Below are 22811 nucleotides of genomic sequence, written 5' to 3' on the forward strand. Positions count from 1 at the left end.
GGGATGTCTCTGCATATATAGAGACTGACTAGAGAGAGATTTGAGAGACCTCCGCGTGACACCAACCATACACGACTTTTTCAATCATATTTTATTCAGAGTTTCAGAGAACGCATGTGCTTCATATTGTGAGGATATGTGTTCATCAGCTGATGAGATTGGAGTTGGTCCCTTGAGATAAGCGCAGGCAATGCAAAATGTTTCACTGCTTACTTGAATTAATTGAGAGCCTAATTAATCTCATCTTACACCAACGAACTTGCTGTTGATCTCAAAGCCAGCTTCCTTTGGCAACATGTTTCTATGCACACAAACACCTGTTCCGTGCGCTGCTGACCGCTCATCAGCCGGCCGGAAATTTTGAAGAGCGAGTGGAATTCCTCCCCAGTTTCCCACCAAACGTGGATACATACTTGAGTCTTCCAATCTTCCTGATTCCTCGCTTGAACTACATATGTTGCAGGATGCGTGAATGCATGCATGGTCTAATGCGTAACTTGGACACTCTTCTTGAATAGAACCCATATGGACAAGGCCATGTGATGATGCATATTATTATGTAGCGCGTAATCGACAAATATTGCAGGATCTGAGTCATCCCCAATCAACAATCATACAGCTGGTAATGGAGAACCTTTCATCCTGTAGTACAGCTGAAAACACTGAAAGATATCCATGAAAGAATGCCAGCTCTGCTGCTATCAGGACCTTTTTCTTTACCAATTATTATGAGATTTCCCCGCTTCCACAGCTGCATGTTCAACTGCTTCTTTCCTCGAAAGCAAGACGAGTGTCGGTCCTGATTCCTGAACATAGCTGGTTACATTTTGTTCCTCACAATCTTCGTTGTTTGATTATGAAAAATTTACCACCAAAGTTGTTGATTTCTCCAAAAAAAGAAAATACTAGCTGCTGATACATGCGTGCACGTCGGAGAAAAGTAAAATGGTTTCTGGATCTAAAAAAGTACCGTTGCGTTGCTGGATTGGCTTCCATCGGCGTATATATATGGAGTGTCCCTACTTTGTGGCGCCAGGCAACGAGCTTGCTGCAGCGGTCAATCATATTCAACCCTAGAAGGAAAAGGAGGCAAAGGGGAGATGGGGACGCGCTAGCTGCTTCCTCCCACCAGTACCGGTTTATTTTAATTTATTTGCCTTTTCTTTTAAGCGTATCTGATGCTCGTTGTCGTGCGGGTTTTGGTTTCAAATTTAATAATCCATCCGTTTCAAAAATGTAAGCAAAATCTATGGATTTATTGCTCGTTATCGTGCGGGCTTTGGTTTCAAATTTAATAATCCATCCGTTTCAAAATGTAAGCAAAATTTATGTATCTAGAAAAAATCAAAACAACCTATATTTTGAGGAATGAAGGAAATAATTAGAAATTGATCGAGTACACCGGAAAGCCAAGACAAAGGTGACCACGGTAGTTGAGCAGACACAGAGCTAGCCAACCCCCGATCGATTCGCTGATTCATAGTTTTTATACTAATAATCTAGAACTTTTAAGCCAGCTCTGCTGAAACCCCTTCGAAATGGTATATATTAAAAAAAAACCTCCAAAAACGCAAAATCTCTGTAGCATGTTCAACCGCTCGCTTTCTGTTAGACCATTATTACGCGGTTTTGCTGACAGCTAATAGTTTATGTTTCTTTTGAAAATAAGCCCTAGAATAGTCGCATTTATGGGATCAAAGCAAATTCTTCCAGCATGGAAAGCTTCCGTTCATCTTATTAATCCGTCCCTCTTATCTGACCCACTAGTAGAGAACTGACTTTCAATCCGCCCCCTTTTATCCCGGTTTAAAAGTGGCCCGGGACAAAAGGGGGTGCGCCGGGGTGTGGAAATTTGGAGGGGAGAATTAGTCCCGGTTGGTAATTGCAACCGGGACTAAAGGCCCCCCTTTAGTCCCGGTTGCAACGGCTAGCTGGGGGGCGTCGGTGGCGGGACCCTTTTATCCCGGTTGGAGGATCCAACCGGGATAAAAGGGACGCCCTTTTATCCCGGTTGGAGGCACCAACCGGGATAAACTTCCAACCGGGACAAAAGGTGTTTCCTTTTTTTCTCGGTTGGAGTTTTTAACCGGGATAAAAACTCATCCCCCACTATATCCCGAGACAGAGACTTTCTTCTTCCTCCAGCCCGAGCAGTCCAGCACATTGATAGAGAGCTGAGCTTCACCTACTCTCCGGTGGTGCCCAAGCAAGGGAGGTGCTGCCCGAAATTTTTTCCCTCATTTTCGTGGGAATTTGACTCAGCCAACAAGTGCTGCGAAGGTTTGCTACTTCATCTTTGTGTTATGCTTTGATTTATGCTTTGGAGATGGAAAGATTATTTGCTACAATGTGATGATGAAGTAGAAAAATGGAGAGGTATTTTGAGCTAGAATGTGAGGGAGATTGATGTGTCATATATAGTATGCATTATTTCAGTGGTTTAAAAATGATGCTACCTTGTCTAGACGGTTTATCTTATCAAATTCAATATGGTTTTTTAAATCCATATACTTGTTGAACTTGCATACCGTGTTCATTTCTGCGACGATGTTCTCCGCCGAGTAGCAACGTATGTCAAGAAGGAGGTTCGATTCTACGAGAAAGAGTGGATACGGACATCGTGACCGTGTCCCCTTTTCCGTAGCATCTAACCTCTTTCATGACGAAGTGCGGTGCCGCCCAGCTGAGGACATCCTCGCGAAATGAACACGGTCTTCAAGTTCAACAACTTCTGTAGTGGTAAGGAAAGAATTTTTGTACATAGATGACTTCTGCTACTTGTTGAACTTGCATACCGTGTTCATCTCTCCGAGGATTTTTTCCGCCGAGTAGCAACGTATGTCAAGAAGGAGGTTCGATTCTACGAGAAAGAGTGGATACGGACATCGTGACTGTGTCCCCTTTTCCGTAGCATCTAACCTCTTTCATGACGAATACCGGTGCCGCCCAGTTGAGGACATCCTCGCGAGATGATCACGGTCTTCAAGTTGAACAACTTATGCAGTGTTTGGGACTTTAATTTAAATATGTGTATTTGGATCTTCATGTTGTTGTATTGTACCATGTTGTTTGGATCTTTAATTGATTTTCACGCGTAATCCATTGTCAAGTGTAATCCATTTTCATGCGTAATACGATGCAGATGGACCGGCAATGGATGTATAATGCAGACAGGCGGATCAAGGTGTTTATTGATGGCTTGCATTATTTTCTCGAAGTGGCAAAAGCGAACAAGCCAGAGAATGGGTTCGTATGTTGTCCATGCTTCCAATGCAATAACAGGAAGGAGTATTCAAAGGATTCCTGGGGGACTATTCGCAGCCACTTGTTTAAATACGGTTTCATGCCTAACTATTTGGTTTGGACCAAGCACGGTGAACTAGGGGTTGTAATGGAAGATGGCGAGGAGGAGGAGGAAGATGACACCATTCCGGACTGGGTTGCAGGCCAAGCTTTTGCAGGTACTACAATGGGCGAGGCTGATGAAGATGAGTTTGCAGAAAATGACCCTACTGATGACCTTGGTCAGGTGATACGAGATGCATACAGAGATTGCGAAACTGAGAAGGAAGCAGCAAAGTTGCAGCGCATGATAGATGATCACCAAAAATTGTTGTACCCAGGTTGCCAGCAGGGCCATAAAAAACTAGGTACGACACTAGAATTTGTGCAATGGAAGGCAAAAAATGGTGTGTCCGATAAGGCATTTCAGGGGATGTTGAACATTGTCAAGAAGATTCTCCCCGAGAATAATGAATTACCGTCCACAACATATGAAGCTAAACAGATTATTTGCCCTCTCGGATTGGATATTCAGAAGATACACGCATGCCCTAATGACTGTATCCTCTATCGTGGTGATGAATACGAGAAATTGGATGCTTGTCCCGTCTGCGAAGCCCTGCGGTATAAGATCAGGCGAGATGATCCTGGTGATGTCGAGGGGCAGTCTCCCAAGAAGAGAGTTCCCGCGAAGGTGATGTGGTATTTCCCTATAATACCACGCTTGAAGCGCTTGTTCAGGAACAAGGCGAATGCTAAGTTGATGCGATGGCACAAAGAAGACCGTAAGGAAGATGAGATGCTGAGACACCCCGCGGATGGGGCACAGTGGAGATCAATTGATAGAACATTCCCAGACTTTGAAAGTGAAGCAAGGAACATAAGGTTTGGTTTAAGCACTGATGGATTCAATCCATTCGGTGAATTGAGTAGTGGTCATAGTACTTGGCCTGTGACCCTTTGTATGTTCAACCTTCCTTCTTGGCTGTGCATGAAGCGGAAGTTCATTATGATGCCGGCGCTTATCCAAGGCCCAAAACAACCCGGCAACGACATTGACGTGTACCTAAGGCCGTTGGTTCATGACCTTTTATAGCTCTGGAAGGAAGAAGGTGTACGTGTGTGGGATGAGGATAGACAAGAGATCTTTAATCTACGAGCACTGTTGTTCGTAACCATCAACGATTGGCCTGCATTGAGTAACCTTTCAGGACAGACAAATAAGGGATATCGGGCATGCACCCACTGTTTAGACGACACAGACAGCATGTACTTGAAGCACTGTAAGAAGGTCGTCTATATGGGTCATCATCGATTTCTCCCTGCTCACCACCAGCTGAGAAAGAGCGGGATGCATTTCAAAGGGACGCCAGACCATCGTAAAAAACCTGCACACCGTAATGGAAAGCGTGTGTTCGAGATGATGAAGGATGTATATGTAGTCTTCGGAAAGGGACTTGGTAGCCAACCTGTTCCGAACGACGATAACGGACATGCACCCATGTGGAAGAAAAAGTCAATATTTTGGGAGCTACCTTATTGGGAAATCCTAGAGGTTCGCAACGCAATAGACGTTATGCACCTGACGAAGAATCTTTGCGTGAACATGCTAGGCTTCATGGGTGTTTATGGAACCTCAAAAGATACATTGGAAGCACGACAGGACCTGAAAGCCATGGGGCAACGAGATGACCTACATCCGGAAAAGAGAGATAATGGACAGCACTACTTACGTCCTGCCAGTTACACTCTCAGCAAGGAGGAGAAGGATAACATGTTTGAATGCTTGAATAGTATGAAGGTCCCGTCTGGGTACTCCTCGAATATAAAGGGAATAATAAATATGAAACAAAAGAAGTTTACAAATCTCAAGGCTCATGACTACCACATGTTGATGACCCAGTTGCTTCCGGTTGCACTGAGGGGTGTTCTACCAGAAAATGTCCGGTTGCCGCTCGTAAAGCTATGCGCGTTTCTCAATGCGATTTCGCAGAAGGCAATCGATCCATCCAAGCTATCAAAGCTACAGAACGATGTGGTGCAATGTCTTGTCAGTTTTGAGTTGTTATTTCCACCATCCTTCTTCAATATTATGACGCACTTACTGGTTCACCTAGTAAAAGAGATTGGTATTCTCGGACGTGTATACCTGCACAATATGTGGCCTTTCGAGAGGTTCATGGCAGTCCTTAAAAACTATGTTCGTAATCGTGCCCGTCCAGAAGGAAGCATCGCTAGGGGATATGGAACAGAGGAGGTGATCGAGTTTTGTGTTGATTTTATTGATTCAATTGACTCGATTGGGGTTCCAACTTCACGCCACGAGGGGAGGCTCCGAGGAATGGGCACCCTTGGAAGGAAATCAAGTTTGAGCAATGATACTGATTTGTTCAACAAGGCACACTACACTATTCTACAACAGTCATCCTTTGTGTCTCCGTATATCGAGCAACACAGGCAGATGGTAGCTTCCAAAAACCCGACCAAATCCGATGCTTGGCTTACCCGTCATCACATGGAAACTTTTCCCTCCTGGTTGCGCCAACAACTTATGGGTAACTCTGAGATTCATCCACAGCTTGCCTGGTTAGCCAGGGGACCTGCTACCACAATCGTCAAATTCCAAGGCTATGAGATAAATGGTTACACATTTTACACGAGAGCCCAGGACCAGAAAAGCACGAACCAGAATAGTGGTGTCCGCATAGATGCCATGGACAGAAATAATAGCAAGGAGTCGTATTATGGTTTCATACAGGAGATATGGGAACTCGAATACGGACCGCTGTACATCCCTCTATTTCTTTGCAATTGGGTGAAGCTAACTGCCGTCACCAAAGATCAGTACGGAATGACAATAGTAGATCTGAGCAAGACTGGATACAGTGATGACCCATTCGTACTTGCCAATGATGTGCATCAGGTGTTCTATGTGAAGGACATGTGCAGCAAACCCAAGAGGAATCCAGAAGAGACATGGGAGCCAAAGTGCCACATAGTTCTTCCAGGTAAAAGAAAAATCGTGGGAGTCGAGGATAAAACAGACCAATTAGATGATTATGATCAGTTTGATGGCATGCCTCCATTCGCCGTTGAAGTTGATCCAAGCATCCTGCTATCCAAAGAAGAGGCTCCGTACTTACGCCGCGATCATGATCAAGGAACTTTCGTGAAGAAGAAATTTTACAACGTTGTATTGTAATGCGTTAAATGTACATGACCTTTGTGTATTAATTGATACAATTTGTAATTTACCCTATGTATGATTTCATGTGTTATTAAATTTGTTAGGTGAAGATTTTTTAGATATACATGAACATTGTTAACCACATACTAACATGGATTTTTCTGCGCATTCAAATAATTTAATTGAATAATTTATTGATCACAGCAATGCAGTAAAATAAATATTTTACAGGCTACATGAGTTGGTATAGAAATAATGATTACTTCATACTTATTGTCAATTTACTCGTTAATTAAAGATATTTTTGCATGTACAAAATCTGTGAAGGTTTTGTTTTTCATCCTGAAATGCAGTGAAAAGGTAAAATAAAATCCATTTCCAAAAAACAGGCGGGAGAAGAAAAATAGGAAAAAAGACCTTTTGTCCCGGGTGCTAACAGCAACCGGGACAAAAGGCCCCCCTTTTATCCCGGTTGCAAACGGCAACCGGGATAAAAGGGTACGTTTCGTCTCCCGCCCGAACGTACCCTTTTATCCCAGTTGCAGTTGGCAACCGGGATAAAAGGCCCCCCCTTTTATCCCGGTTGGTGACGGGACCCGGGACAAAAGGGTGCGCTCCCAGCCCCACCTGGCGGGGGCACCCTTTTGTCCCGGGTCCCGTCACCAAACGGGATAAAAGGGGGGGGGGGGCTTTTATCCCGGTTGGTGACGGGCTCTTTTGTCCCGGGTCCCATTACGAACCGGGATAAGGGGGGGGGGGGTTAAAAGGCACTGTACTCCCTTCTACCCCCCGCCAGTTCCACACTTAGCGAAAATTTCGCAAGTCCCACGCTCTCCGCCGTCGCCGCCCGTCCGCCTCCCTCGCCGGCCGCCGCCGCCGTCGTCCCCCATTGCGCCGTCGTCGTCCCCCGGCCGGCCCTCCTCGATCCCCTCCTCGTCCGTCGACGGGCCCAGCCCCCGGCCACCTCGTCGCCGGCTGCATCCTCGTCGCCCCTCGTCGCCGGCTCCATCCTCGTCGCCGACCCTTGTAGCCGCCGTCGTCGTCTTCGCCTCGGCCGCCGTCGTCCCGCCGTCGTCGTCTTCGTCCTCGTCGCCGCCCCGGCCGCCGCTGTCCCGCGCGCCGCCCGGCCGCCGCCGTCCCGCCGCCCCGGCCGCCGCCGTCCCGCCGCCCCGGCCGCCGCCCCACGCGCGAGAGGTCTGCCGCGCCGGCCGGCAGCGCCGGGAGAGGGTTTTCTTTTAATTTTGTTTTATTTTTAGATAGAATTGTAATTTTGTTAAGTTAGATTTTTAGATTTCTAATTTTGTTAAGTTAGATTTTTAGATTTCTAGTTAGTTTTGTTAAGTTAGATTTGTAGTTAGCTTGTTAAGTTAGAGTTGATACAGAGATCGCCGAGTAGCCGTCGTGATCGCCGCCGTCCCGCCGAGTAGCCACCGTGATCGCCGCCTTGTTGCCGCCGTGATCGCCGCCGAGTAGCCGCCGTGATCGCCGCCGTCCCGCCGCCCATCACAACCTAGTAGGCAACCTAGTAGGCACCGCCCGTGGTTCCGGTGAACCGCCTCCGCCGTACCGCCGCCCTGACCGCCGCCGTCCCGCCTCCGCCGCCCTTATCGCCGCCGTAGAAATTCGTCAAAATTCGTAGAAATTCGTCAAAATTCGTAGAAATTCGTCAAAATTCGAAGAAATTCGTAGAAATTTGTAGAAATTCATAGAAATTCGTAAAAATTTGTAGAAATTCATAGAAATTCGTCAAAATTCGTAGAAATTCGTCAAAGTTCATAGAAATTTGTAGAAATTCATAGAAATTTGTAGAAATTCATAGAAATTTGTAGAAATTTGTCAAAATTCATAGAAAATTGTATAAATTCATAGAAATTCATAGAAATTTGTAGAAATTCATAGAAATTCATAGAAATTCATAGAAATTCGTAGAAATTCATAGAAATTTGTAGAAATTTGTCAAAATTCATAGAAAATTGTAGAAATTCATAGAAATTCATAGAAATGCATAGAAATTCATAGAAATTTGTAGAAATTCATAGAAATTTTTAGAAATTTGTCAAAATTCATAGAAATTTGTAGAAATTCGTTAAAATTCATAGAAATTTGTATAAATATTCCGGACTTTGTACAATTCATGTTATTTTATGATTTCATTATATACATGTATGATTCCGGACTTTGTAGGACTTTGTACAAATTTGTATTAAGACGATTTCTATGACTGTCATGTATGATTCCATGTATGTTTCCATCAATAGTTGAAATGGCAGACGATGAGACCGCAAGGTATATCATGGAGCAGATAATCGTTGGTGATGGTAGTGGCGATAACGTTCCACTATCATACACGGATGAAGAGGGCACCCAGACGGACATGTTCCTCAACATGTCCGCCGATGGGAATGAAGAGCAACAGCCGCAGCAACAACTTGCCGTGGCGGAAGGTTTCGGCGAGGTATATACAACCATTCTTGTATTGTTTCACGCCACCGCTACTACTACGTACTAATTAACGAATCTTGAACTGTTAGCCCTCCGGATCGACACAAGGGCAGAAGACCCGAGGTCGTACAAAGGTGATGGAAGGGAGGCTTGTCATCACCGAAGTTACAGAAGAGGGCAGGCCGGTTGCTCCCGAGAAAGTAGCAAAGAAGTACGTTAGTCAAATCGGGGCAATCGTCCGGGACAACGTGCCTATCAGCATCAGAGAATGGAAGGGCAGAAGCGATAATCCGTACGCCCTTCCAGAGACAGAAAAGAATATGCTGTGGGAAGATGTGAAGAGACATTTCACATTCCCCGAAGGATATAGCGAGAAGGATGTCAAAGCGTGGACGCTTAAGAAGATGGCTACTCAATTCCAGACATTCAAGAAGATGCTGGACACCCACTACATCAAGAAGGGCAAAACTCCACACTTCAACGCGTGGCCAAAGTTGAGGGACCACTGGGATGCATTTGTTGAATACAAGAGGAGTGAAGAAGGTGTGAAAAAGATCACGACCAACGTTGCAAATGCTAGTCAGAAGGGCTACCACCATCATTTGGGGCGAGGTGGGTATGGCTCAGCAATTCCCAAGTGGAGGAAGATGGAACAAGATCTGATCGAACGGGGAATCATACCTGCAACTATTGAATGGCCCGAACGATCAAAGAACTGGTACTACGCTCATGGAGACTCCCTAAGCCAAGAGGATGGGACGCTGATTTTCAATGACACAATACATGAGAAGGCCGAACATCTCATGAAGAACATTGAAGATTCCAAGGCTGGGAGGTTGAGGGTGGACCAAGAAAATGATGAGCTCACATTGGCCCTCGGTAATCCAGAGCACCCAGGACGTTGCCGGGGGTTCGGGGTGGTTCCGTGGAAGTTCGCTTTCCGAGATGCCAGCGCCTCTTACAGAAGCCAGAAGCGAAGAAAGGAACAGATGGAGGAGAGCTGGCGGCAGATGCTAGAACAAAGAATGATGGATGAAATCAATCGGCGGGTGGCCGACGCAGTTGCGGAGTTGGCGCAATCTGGAGCAATGCCGAATCCTCACACCGCCAGCCCTTCTCAACGCCTCGGGAGCAGTTGTGCTTCTACAGGGGTCCCCGATGCGCAGACGCCCAGGTTACCCGTGGAGGAGCAACGGTTCCCCGTGGATGCCATCACGCAACGGACCTCATGTGAGCTGCATGCACCGGTCGGCAACCTCACTATTAAGGTATACTTATACATAATATTTATGCAATCTTGTCAATTGATCCAGGCCTCGAGATCGGAGTTCAACTTGTTTACTTCTGCTATATGTACAGGTAGCGTACGGGAGTGCGTTACCAACGCTGGCAGGGCAGAGCAGTCATGGCATGGACATTCCAACAGGCTAGGCCAGCGTCTGCGTCGAGCAAATAGTAGATGCCCAGTATGAAGCCCTAGAGCTCGACTTCCCGGGAGGCGACGGGGAAAAGACATTGGCAGATGTGCTTCATGGGATCATTCTATGGAAGAAACGCTACATTATTTTTCCCCGCACGGAGCCATCTCCTCAGACCTCAAGACCGCTCCCCGTAGATCCCGAGCAGCGACCTTCTCCTCATACCTCGAGACCGGCATCTCCTGCTCCAGGACCGTCTCTTCCATCTATATCAAGGTCTCCATCTCCACCACATCCTGGTGCTGGGAGCGACGACGACAATAACAACACCCCTCCCCGATCACCGTCGCCGGCACCAAGAGCGGCCCCCTCGAAGGAACCTGCAGCACCACTCAAGAAGTCACGAGCACCGCCTCCCAAGCAAAGACAGCAGAGAAAGAAGAAAACAAAGGTCGACCCTGAAGTGGCTCGCAAGGAACGCTTTGAGGCAATGTCTCATGCGGAACAGTGGGCAGAAATCCAACGAGAGGCCAGTGAGTGGTTCAAGAAACAAGCCGAATTAAAAAAGGCAAGGGAGATGGAGCCACCGCCAGTAAGTCGGCGAGATTTAAACTTTTTTATCAGGATGGAGGAAGGAGCCAAGAAAAGGATACCACTCTTGTCAAACTATGAACGGGCTCTAGTAAAGGCTGATGAAAAGGATAAAAGAAAAGGAAAATCATCCTCCAGCGGTCCAGTCCCCGACCTCAGCCATTTATCAAAAAAAGATGCTCAACGGGTAAAAGCAATGCCCTTGGATCAACAAGCAAATATATTGAAGTTCATGGAAGAAACAGGTCTGGGACTTGATGAATGCATAGGGCAAGTCGAGACGCCAACTGCACCGCCCCCTGAGCCGAGATGGCCTTATGAGCTAGGCAAACCTCTAGTAAAGCCTTCAATGCTACGGAAGCTATCAACAAAGATGTACGAATTCCATCAATGGTACATGATGGCATCCGCCAACTCGAGGGAGATGATCGGCATGAAGGTAAAACCGATAGATTTTCACGGTGAAGGGGAGAAAGTGCTGTGGCTAGACTTCAAGGATATATATGAAGTGTACCATCATGATGCCCTGGACGTCTCTCTGATCAGCGCTTGGATTCTGTAAGTGTCCGTTTATTATCTCTACATGTAAATTTTGGCGTGCGTCACCGTACTAACTTCATCTTCCATTTCATGTAGGATGCTAATTCAGACATGCCACCGAGAGGCGTACCTACATGTAGGCTTCATGGATCCATCTGTAGTTAACCAACAACAGATACAATTAGCGCCGGAAAAAATCTTTGCGGAAATATACAATTTCCTACACAAACAAACATTCAAGGATTTCATACTACTTCCATACAACTTCAAGTAAGTGTGTGTATACCGTCTACTTTCGATGTCTTTTTCCTTATCTCTACATGTTAGTTAGCTCTAATATGCATGAACATTTTACGCACGCAGCTTCCACTGGATACTTATTATAATTGAGCCTGAAAGAAGCCACGTCACTGTCTTTGATTCGTTAAGGAAAGATCTGGTGGACTACCAAGAATTGCAAGACATGCTAGGCTTGTAATAATTCTGGACCTTTATCTCTATGCAAAAATTTATTTCCTAAATTTTATCCCTGTTACACTATGTCATTCATTATTCTAATCCGCAGCGCATGGAAATAATTCATAAGGACACACAAAGGTCCATTCAAAGAAAATCTTACATGGAACACAGACTTCCCGGTACGTATGAAGTCTGCACATTTATTACATTGTATAACACGAATAGTTCATAACTTATTTTTTTCCGCACTGAAGTGCTTCCTACCCGGGAATAATCTATGTGGCTACTACATCTGTGAGCACATGCACAGTTTTTTGGACCCAAGGGACCGAAGATGACGCCGCACAACTTTAAAGTACGTAAAATAAATATATTACTAGTTAATTATTTTCTAGCTCCTTATATGTATTTGTTCATGTAACATTCACAAATTTCCAAATTATAGATGTTAAATATTCAACAAGGACTCTTGAAGGAAGAAAGAGTAGCGGTAATATGTGAAGGTCTCATTGGATTCATAATGGACGAGGTGGTAAATCCAAGAGGAGAATTTTATTACGATGGACGACAATTAGACACTCCGATCAGCAACACCACGACGGGAAGATCGTAGGAAGATACTTTGATTTATTTGTATATATAATACGCGCTAATTATGATCGATTTGTACTAAGCTAGTTGAATTGTGTATATGAATTGTGTATGAATTGTGTATAAGGATTGTGTATATATATAGTAATTGTATAATTACAAATCCCATTCGTTTAAATACTAGTTGATTTCGTTCTTAAAAATCTCAACTACAAGGTTAACAAATTAAAAGGGCCGCGGTACTACTATACGTATACGTGATGCATGCATGAAAAATTCAGGCGTCACGGCAGTGCCATGCAAGCGCCATTTAATCCCGGTTGGAATTGAGCCGGGACTAAAGGGGACCCCTTTAGTCCCGGTTGGGAAATCCAACCGGGAGTAAAGGACCCCCTTTAGTCCCGGTTGGTGACTAAAGGGGGTCCTTTACTCCCGGTTAAAAGACCCGGGACTAAAGACCCCCCCTTTTGTCCCGGTTGGTTTATCCCGGATGGATATCCGAGAGATATGCACCCTACCAACCGGGACTAAAGGTCAATTCTCTACCAGTGACCTGGAAGGCTGGAACTGGAACACAGCTATTAATAAATAGTTCCATCGAACCAAACACGTGCTAATGCTAATGCTCCGTCGTCCTTCAGACCCGTGTTTGATTGCCCCGATCTCGAGTCGTTTGACTGCCTGATTCGGTCAGTTTACGTTCACGTGCATAGTACTTTCTCGGGTTTCTTTTTTTGTTAACAGTACATGCATGCACGTACGTGCACGCTGCAAAGATACTCATACCGACAATGCTCAATCTTTTTTTTTTCATATGATTACTGATCAACAGATCAAGCCTGGAGAGACCAAAGCTAGCGAGGGGAAAAGGGGAAAAAAAGCCGAACTGGTTCTTCCTTTTATTTGCAACTTGTACAATGTTACCTTTTGGCGCCGCTTTGTTTTATTCTTTTAGTTTCAAACGGCCAAACTGATCAAACCACGCGCATATTTCTTCCTTTTTGCTGATTTTGATTTGCTTTCTTCCTGAGCATATAACACAACAGTTGAGCCGCTTTAATTTTGGTTCACATGCAGCATAACCGTGGAAGCATTGAAGCAATATCACTGTATTTTAGTTCTTGTGTTCTCCATGCCTTGCTACCTGCTTGTGTGAGAGCGCCGAGCGTTGCTGCCGTGATGGGCCTTCTTGGGCCAGCCGAAGACGGGAGGGTGAGAAAAGCCTGTTTTGTTTGTTTGGACAGTAGTTTACATAGTTTGGTGGCTCTATTGCTAGTAAACATATGTATATCAGTATATGTTGGTGTCAAAATTATTAGGTATACTCCTATTTTCATAGACATTTGTTTGTTTCGCCATATACAATTTGTTACACTTGAATAAATGTTTTGTTTAATTGATATTCGTGAACTAAGCTGGTGTTTTTTCTTTTTCACAACCATACTTTTTAAAGTGTTATAAAATCTTGTTTGGGTATACAAACTTTACGTTATGTGAGTATATGCTTAGTATTCTAATATGAATTGCTGACCGCTATTCTATAGGAGGAGGTTGACGGATGACTCCGAATCAAATCCTCGATAAGATGATGGTACATAAAGTACGCAATGATATCAAGCCTCCGAATCAAATCCTCGATAAGATGATGGTACATAAAGTACGCAATGATATCAAGCCGGGAGGTAGTGTGTCACTTTCGATTGTCGGATAAGGGCATTAATTTAAAAGAGCAGGCCTTCAAAGCTACGAATAAAATACTTGAAATCAATAATCCTCTAAAACCGAATGAAGTGGCTAATAATTTTCATATCAGAGCATCTTCAAACCTCACCACACACACTGTTACCTCCACCGCCACAAAGCATGAGGAGTGTGTAAGAGTTGAGTGCAAGAGGAAGGGAGGAGAGTGGGAGTCGAATGGGATGGAATGGGGAAGGATGACTTTGAAGACAGTCGGTCCCGTGTATATATACCGGGGGATGCAGCGCAGCGGCGGTGACTCTAGACGGTCCAAATGCTGGCACTAAGCGTGTGTTTGGTTTTGGGACCAAGTGGAATGGGTTAGGTCCATCCTACTTTTATGAGTTGAGTTCAACCCATCTCATGTTTGGTTGGTAAGGATAGGTCCGTTCCAGTTTTTTGTTTGGTTAGAGTTGAGAGGGTTGGGATGAATGTCATTTTAACACCATTAACACCAGTTCTCAACGGGTCCCACGTATCATGTGTGGGGCATATCTGTCATCATTTGTTTTTCTTTTTTTTCATGCATCTTATCTTCTTCCCCGAGCTCCCGTGCATGCCGCCGCTCCCTCGAGCTTCTTGCTACGCCGCCGACCGGCTCCTCCCCGTCGCTCCTCCCTTGGTCTGCTCCTCCCCACGGTGGCGACCTCCACGACCCCAACGCCGGTGGGCTGCTCCTCCTTGCGCTGGCTCCTCCTGGCGCTCCTCCTCCACTGCCTTGCCTCGGCCCAGCGCCAGCACCTTGCTCCTCCCCACGCTTGCTCCTCTTCGTCGCCTCGCCTCGGCCCAGCGGCCTCTGCGACCCCCTACTCCGCCGTATCCCTTTGGCCCCAGCGCCGGCCGGCAACCTCCACGGTGCCCTGCTCCGCCGCCTGCCCTCGGCCTAGCGCCGCCAGCCTCTATGGCTAGCTGCTCCACCGCCTCCCCTTGGCACCAGCACCTGCACCTGCGCCTTCCATGGCCGGACGCGAGACGGACGGGATCGAAGTGGGTCGAGTGCGTCCGCTCGTTTTGGTGGATATATTCGACCTGCATCTAGGAGGAATGTTTCCTCCTTGGTTCGACCCAACCCAGATGATGTTTCAACCAAAGGCGGGTCAATGTGGGTCAAACCCGTTCCAATCCAGTTCGGACCCAAACCAAATACACCATAAGCCAAATACACCGTAAGGCACCCATCAGGTTCCGCCCGACTGGCGGGCTTAGCCAACTTGCATCCCCCCGCACCCTACACCACATGGAACGACTTTCATTTTGTTCCATGCTGTGCACCCTCCGCAGTCCATTTTATATAGCCGTGTGCCTGCCCAACATCCCCTCTAGCTTACCAAACGTGCCACCTTGTGGGTCATGGACCAATAGCACACTTGAGCTTCCATTCCATTTTCTTTGGTTCATATTATCTCTGGAGGAAGAATCATTATACATGTATACCATAAGAAAATCTTAATCTTGAGCGGGAGCTTAAGTTTCCAAGGTATTTCATCACCAGTTTGTACATGGAGTGGATGTTTTAATGTAATTCTCTATTACGCCTATATAGACTTGCCTCCGATGCTCAGTAAACACACACAACATATTACACCAGTTCTTCCATGTCTATACTTCAACAAACAAAAGAATCGGAACAACGCTGCAAAAATTTCTACTACAAGTAAACATGGTAACTGACTGTAAAATCATCGGCCGCCCTTGGTCTTCCCGCACCCCATGATCTCCCGGGGGAGCTCGGCGACACGCTCAATCCCTTCCTCGAAGACGATGCCCATCCCCATGAAGAAATGGGCCTCGATGTGGCAATGGAACGCCCACACTCCTGGGTTATCGGCCTTGAACCGCAGAGCCGTCCAGCCGTAGGGGTGCACGGCCACCGTGTTCTTGAGGATGGGGTCCTTGAGGTTGTACGTCGCCGGGTGCACCGCCGGGTCGAAGCGGCCGATACCATAGCCAAGCACCCAAAAGTCATGCCCGTGCAGGTGCCACGGGTGCGTCTCGCTCCTGTTGGCATCCAGCATGTTGGCGTTCTGCAGCACGACGTCGACGACGGAGCCGAACCGCAGCCGGTACAGCCCGTCGCTGGTCGTCGCGTTCGGGTTCGGCGGCGGATCGTATATGTTGTAGCTCTGGTGCGCGTACGTCTCCGGCGGCGGCCGCTGGTCGAAGGCGCCGAGGATCCCGTTCTTCAACGCCACCAGGTACGGCGTGTGGGGCAGCGTGAAGGAGACGTTGTTGAGCGCCCACTTGATGCGCCCGTCGATCTTGTTCTGGGTGTTGAGCAGGAGGATGGTGCGGTCGGCGCGCGGCGGCGGGGGCTCGACGTGCGCCGGGTGCGCCACCGTCGCCACGCTCTGCCGGAACCGGTACATGGTGTCGTTCCAGGCCGGGCCGGCGGGTGGCGTCGTCGGGGGCGGGTGCTGGCTGCCGAGGTAGCTGAGGATGGCGGTGCCGGTGGCCGTGCCGGGCTTGCGGCTGACGACGTTGGAGGCGAGCCAGTAGTTGCGGTTGGGGTCCTGGTCGGCCTTGATGAGCACGGAGTAGGTCTCGCCGGAGTAGATGTTGAGGTTCGTCACCACGAACGGCTTCACGTAGTGCCCGTCAGCTTCAACTACCGTCATTTGGTGGCCCTTGCATGATCCGTGCGGTCAACGAATTAGTTGGTGGTGAGAATTTGCCACTACAACAAAACATAGTGGTAGCTATGCTTGGATTGCTATGCTATTGAAAGCGTATCTATATTTTGTATGCTCCCGTCAGTAGATATGATTGTTAACACGCTTTAGTAAAGCGCTTCAAAACTTCAACGTAGATACGTTTTTAAAGTGTTGTTTCCAAATTGTAGACACGTTTGACAAAACGTGTTTACTTCTTGACACGGTCCATAGGGAGACGCTCCAGACATGCTTTAATGAAGCGTATCTATAATTCACTAGAGATGAAATAAAATGTATCTAACCTAAAAATAAAACGTATCTAGAGGGGTGTTTCTTGTAGTGTGCATTACACATTTACACTAGAATATGAAGATTATTTATTTTGACCTGACTATAAAACTTACATTTTGACCATTTTCTTTTTCTTAAAAAATGTATCGTTATATCCAAATCATTTTTTGAACATACAGATTGCTTTATAATTTGGTTAGAATTTAGTGATGACATTAAGGCTTTGCTCATCGTGAAAAAAGATCCAAATCATTTTCTCCTTTAAAAAACAAGTCATTTTAAAAGATAATAGCTGAATACTACCATTATGCTAACTATGAATATATGTTGACTTGCTTCCGAATTCACACTTTTCAATTCTGAAATGAGCACTTCCAGCCGCCGAGCAGTGGACAGTGACCTGTCAATTTTAAGATATAACTTGATCGAGTCATCAGATGTATTTATAGGAACGGGGTTGTCTGCGTGTATGTGAGCGTACTTTGTACGAAAAATACATCGTATTAATATTCATGGTTAGTAAACGTTGAACATCGGGAAACTACTGTATGGAACTGAACTGTTCGGCCCCGCATCGCTCCTAGTGGGCGACTCGGGCGGCGCCAACGCTACCGCACCGCCGCCCCTCCTTTTCCACCCTCTCTCACCCTCGCTGCTGCTAGAGCAGGCTGAAGGAAGCCTGCCCGCCTGCAAGGAAGGCGACGATGGGGCCTTCTTCTTTCTTCCCCAAGCACATCAAACAGTAGATGGGATGGTCCGAGGCAGCTGCACCTGGCTGTGGGCTAGTGGCTGTCAGATCCGGCATCTCCGGGGCCGGATCCAGCATCTACCTGGCCGGATCTACGAGGGCTGCGCCCATTGCGCCGGTAGGCGGCGGCGGCCTTGTGATTGGTTGCGGCACCAGCGGAGCTGCTGCTGCCGATAGGACGCCACGGCTGCACGATGGGGTGACGAACGGGGCTGGCGGCGCTGGGGTGACGTGGAGGCCCCGGAGGCGCATTGGAGGTAGCGACGCGTGGTAGGATGTCGGCGGACGCCTCTGCGGGACTGTGCATCGGCGAGTGCACGGGCTGCGTGGCGTTGGTAGGCTCGTGCTGCAGGTCCTTCAGATGGGCAGCAACCATGGGCAAGCGCTGCACCGAGCAGCTCGATGAGGTGCATTCTGCTTCTGGAATGGCTGGGGTTTGTCTCACCCATGGTGGTCTGGTGGAGGTCAGGGTGAAAGTCTAGTTGGCGATGCCTGTGGGCGCCATTCTCTCTTTGGAGGCGACATCGTTGCACCTTCCCGTATTGTCATGTTTGGCTTCTTTGGGTGAAAACCTAGTCCCATTCTCAGCCTAGCGATGATGGCGTGTTGGCATCGTGGTCCTTCTTAAAGGCATCGTCATGAAGATCCATGTGGTGTTTCGATGACGGTGCGTTGGCGTCACGAAAGCCCCCTTGAGGCGCCTCACCATCACTTTGGTGGCTTGTGGAGGTTGTTCGATGGGTATGATGTGAGGTTTCTTGAAACTATGATCGATATTGACTCAGTTCGGTTGCTACACTACATGGATCGACAACCATCGGATGATCGTTTTACTGCAGAATGTTTCTGACATCAAGAGTTTCTAAGTAGATGAGTGATGTGAAGATTTATTGCTGCACGAGTACAAAACAAGTTTGAAGCAAGGACGTAGAAGAAGTTTGAATTTCTTTCTGATTTCTCTTGTTTGTTGTGTTTCCTAATTTTGAGAATTGGAGTCTAAAAACTCTGGTAACTTTTGGTTATATATATCAAGTGTGGATTTAGAGGACAGATGTTTATCCATTATTAAAAAACGTTGAACATCGTATTAAGCAGGTAGCTTCCACGCGAATGGCTAACATTTCAAAGCAACAGCTATTTACCGAACTCTATCGTCAATCGTCATCCTCTATTTCGATACAGTTTCGCGGTGGTTGACGCGTGCAGGTTAGCGAAAGGGTTGGAAGGAACGGTGCAGACAGAAGCAAACTACTACCAGATAGCAAGGACTTGAAAAACGCTGTGCTGACCGTCCTATCACAGATTAGTTAGCTCTAACTGAATTGATTGACGGCGACTTCTAGCGTGATCGATGGCGGTCACTCTCCGCCGCCATGAAAACTCCAAGCTACTGTAATAAATAGATCCATCATGAAAGATTTGATCGCAAACGTAAAAGAACCATAATTCTACTGTAATAAATAGATCCATCATTAGTTTTACTTGTGCAATATATTAGTTATATTTGAAATTATCATATTCTTTTGTAATTCCTAGCCATTTTTATTGATCGAAAACAATTAAGCTACGTCAAAAAAACGCTATCTGTCTAGCACGAAAAATGCAACTTTGAACAAAGCAACGGAGAAATGAAAGGCGTTTGATGAGAATTGAGAAGAAACCCCACGTGTAGTACGTACCTCGATCTCAAAGTTAAGAGCGGACAAGGATGTGAGGCTGGCGATGCGGAACCGGTACGTCTTCCCTGGCACGACGGCGAACACCGGCGCAGCGCACTCCGGGAGGGTGGCGTTGCAGGTGCCCGCCACCGCCGCCGAGCAGTTGAACCTGCCGCGCCCGTTGATGAGCAGCGAGTGGGGCTCCCCGACCCATCGTATCGGCACCGACGCGAGCCCCGCGGCCTGTTCGTACGTGCTGTTGTGCCACCAGTCGTTGAGCAGCACGTCGTGCTCGCCGTCGTACGCGAACGGCTCGGCGTCCTTCCCTCCGGCCGCCGCCGCGACGACGATCATGCCGTTGAACCCCGCCGACCGCTGCATCCCGTAGTGGGCGTGGTACATGTAGGTGCCCGGGCGGTCGATGACGAAGGTGTAGGTGAAGGTGTCGCCGGGGAGGATGGGGCACTGCGTGACGCCCTCGGTGCCGTCGGCCCAGGGCGTGCCGATCTGCCGGATGCCGTGCCAGTGGATCGCCACGTTCTCCGTCGGCAGCGAGTTGTTCACCCTTACCACGACGGTGTCGCCCTGCGTGGCGCGGATGGTCGGGCCGGGAGTCTGCCCGTTGACGGTGACGGCGAGCTTGCCCACGCAGTCGGGGGACTTGAACTGGTAGCTGATCTCCCACTCGTGGTGGCGCGTCGCCGCGCGCGCGGCCCCGGATAGCGTGAGGCAGAGGAAGAGGCTGCAGAGGAGGCGCCGCCCCGCTCCTGGCAGGGAAGCCATTGCCGGCAGCACGTACGGCAGAGTGGCGTTCAGCACTTCAGCTCAGCTTATGATTCTTCCCCGGCACAAGATTTCCCAGTAGGGCTCCGGCCGGGTGACAGGACAGATTGGCTGCTGCAGGTCTGGTGTTCCTTGCGCTGAGGTTAGCTGTGGAAGTGTGGTTGTGTGACGACCTTTTGCTAATGGAGTAGTATTTATAGAGAACGGGGTGGCAGGACAGGATAGTTGATTAATGATCTTTTTCGAGGTAAAATTCTGTAGCGTGTGCCATTTCCAATTTTCGCCGATGACCATGTGCCACTTCCAAATGAAACGACAGGTCGGGCAGTAGTTCCGGTTGGAGGAAGTCATATCTCTCGAATATTCAACTGGGACTAACTATTCAGGATTAAACGTCCCTCTCTTTACCCGGGATTAAAGACTTTTTCTTTTTACCCTGAATTCTTTTCTATATTTGTTGGGGGGAAATATTAACGATCTCCTAAATACGGCTTAAAGAAAACAATCATGAGACAATCATGAAGGCCCAGTTCCATCCGGGATAACGAAATCGCCATCAAGCCCAACATGAGTGGGACTCCGCCTCGCCCGACCGTGGTCCCGGGGTCGGGAGCGTCCGACCTCCCGCCGCGAGGCTCCGCCTCGTCCGACCGCGACCCCGGGGTCGGGGGCGCCCGACCCCTCGCCACAAGGTTCCGCCTCGCCCGACCCTTGACACGGGGGTCGGACTCATTGGGGTCCCCAAGACGGATATCCCCCTCGGGCGCGGACCGGGTGATCAGGGTAACGATCCCGTGGGTCCCCCTTGTCGACCTCGTCATAAATGCGTTGCAGGTCTGGCAGGAAGAAGGATGACCGCGCTCCTCACGCGACCCGCTGCAACTACCCATGCACGACCACACTGTACAAGCTACAGTACCGGCGGCTTCCTTCCATTTGCTGCAGGGTACTCATGGCCTGCGCCGCCCGGAGCAGAGGGAAGACTCGCCCGTCCTCGGGCCCCGCGCGCCCGGCAGCAGGGATGTGACGCCCGCTCTCCGCGAGCCATCATCAGGACGGCGGCATCCGCCGTCCCTCCCAACGGACACCAGAGTGGCGACGAAACGCCCTCATCATGACCCGGCGCCTACGGACACTGAAGAAGCTATCTGTGGGGCGCGACGACAGTTGGCGCACGGTCGCCCTCCTCCTCCAGCATACGCGCCGACAGACGCCAAAGGCCGGCGAGGGCGCCGGGCGCCTTGGAACTTGGTTCCTCCCTTCGTGCTGTATTTTTACCATACTACGTTTAAACTCTTTACTGCTCTCATCACCCGGTCTCAGCTGTAACCCCGGCAGCCCCCTTACGATATAAAAGGGGCATCGGGGGTTGGAGACAGGGGACGGCTTCTTCTCCCTCCAGACAAGAGTACACTCTCACATTCCCTTAGAGCACGAGCACTTTTCAAGAGACCTGGGATCAGTCCCTCTCTCGTCGATCTGTAACCCCTACTACAGAATCCCGCGTGGGCAATACGAGCATTACGAGCATCCTCGATACTGGACGTAGGGCTTCCCCTGCCCGAACCAGTCTAACCCCGTGTCTCCCACGCCACCATCCGAAGCCTTACGCGCATAAAAATTTTTTACTAGTCTAAGTCTAGATCCGCAAATCTTGACAATGATAGTTGGCGCACCAGGTAGGGGACCTTTGCGCGTACATCTCCGGCTTCAGATGGCCAATCACAGTATCAGCTTCGCCCCGGGCTCCCTGATCCGTTTCGGGAGTCTGGACTTCCTCGCCACCGGGAGAGGGATCGAGCTGATCCCCATCCTCGTCTTGACCACTCGTCCCGCGATCCCTGGCCCCGCCGCTGGGGCAGCGGCGGGCGGCCGAGCGCATGCCAGAGGGTCTGTCCTAGGAGGACGGCTTTTCGGGCTACGCAACATCGCGGAGACTTACGGCCGCCTCCTAACACGGTCCATGACCGTGTCGCCCGCGAGCAATGAGCTCGCAGGCGCGGCGAGGACAGTCTCCGACACCGGCTCCAGCAACGGGAGCCCCCACCCCTCGCGTGAGTGCCTCATGGATGACATGCACTCCGAGGGGTCCAATAACAACGACGCCGAGGGGAGACAAAGGACTCCCCCCTCGCGTGCCGCGACCACGACCGGAGCCTTACCAAGGGCCCCGGAGTGCTCTCAGCAGCCGGAGGCCTGCGCAGCCTCCCCACCACGAGGGCGGAGCGCGACAACGGGCGCGCGACGTCCAGCAGCGCATTTGCGCAGACGAAGAGCGTCCACAGCTCTTCGCCCGCGCCAGCCAAAACGTCGCAGCCACGGCGGTCTTGCTCCGGCAACTCCCGAGCCGGCGACGCCCGAGGAGCGACGGGCACGCCAAGAGATGTGCAACTTGCTCGAATGCGCCGCCGTCCAGCAGGCGGAAATTTC

General features: G+C 48.8%; 1 protein-coding gene across 1 annotated transcript; it reads right to left on the reverse strand.

Moving 5' to 3' along the window:
• Positions 1 to 15702: 15702 nt before the first annotated feature.
• Positions 15703 to 20557, reverse strand: LOC117842562 (L-ascorbate oxidase). Its single transcript, XM_034723035.2, has 2 exons — positions 19620 to 20557; positions 15703 to 16874 (listed from the first exon to the last, which is right to left on the reverse strand). Exons 1-2 carry the CDS (start codon positions 20379 to 20381, stop codon positions 15930 to 15932), a joined length of 1707 nt encoding a protein of 568 aa, XP_034578926.1. The 5' UTR covers positions 20382 to 20557; the 3' UTR covers positions 15703 to 15929.
• Between the last annotated feature and the right edge of the window lie 2254 nt (positions 20558 to 22811).

The sequence above is a fragment of the Setaria viridis genome, chromosome 2 (genome assembly GCF_005286985.2).
Source record: "Setaria viridis chromosome 2, Setaria_viridis_v4.0, whole genome shotgun sequence".
In the NCBI taxonomy this organism is placed as follows: Eukaryota; Viridiplantae; Streptophyta; class Magnoliopsida; order Poales; family Poaceae; genus Setaria; species Setaria viridis.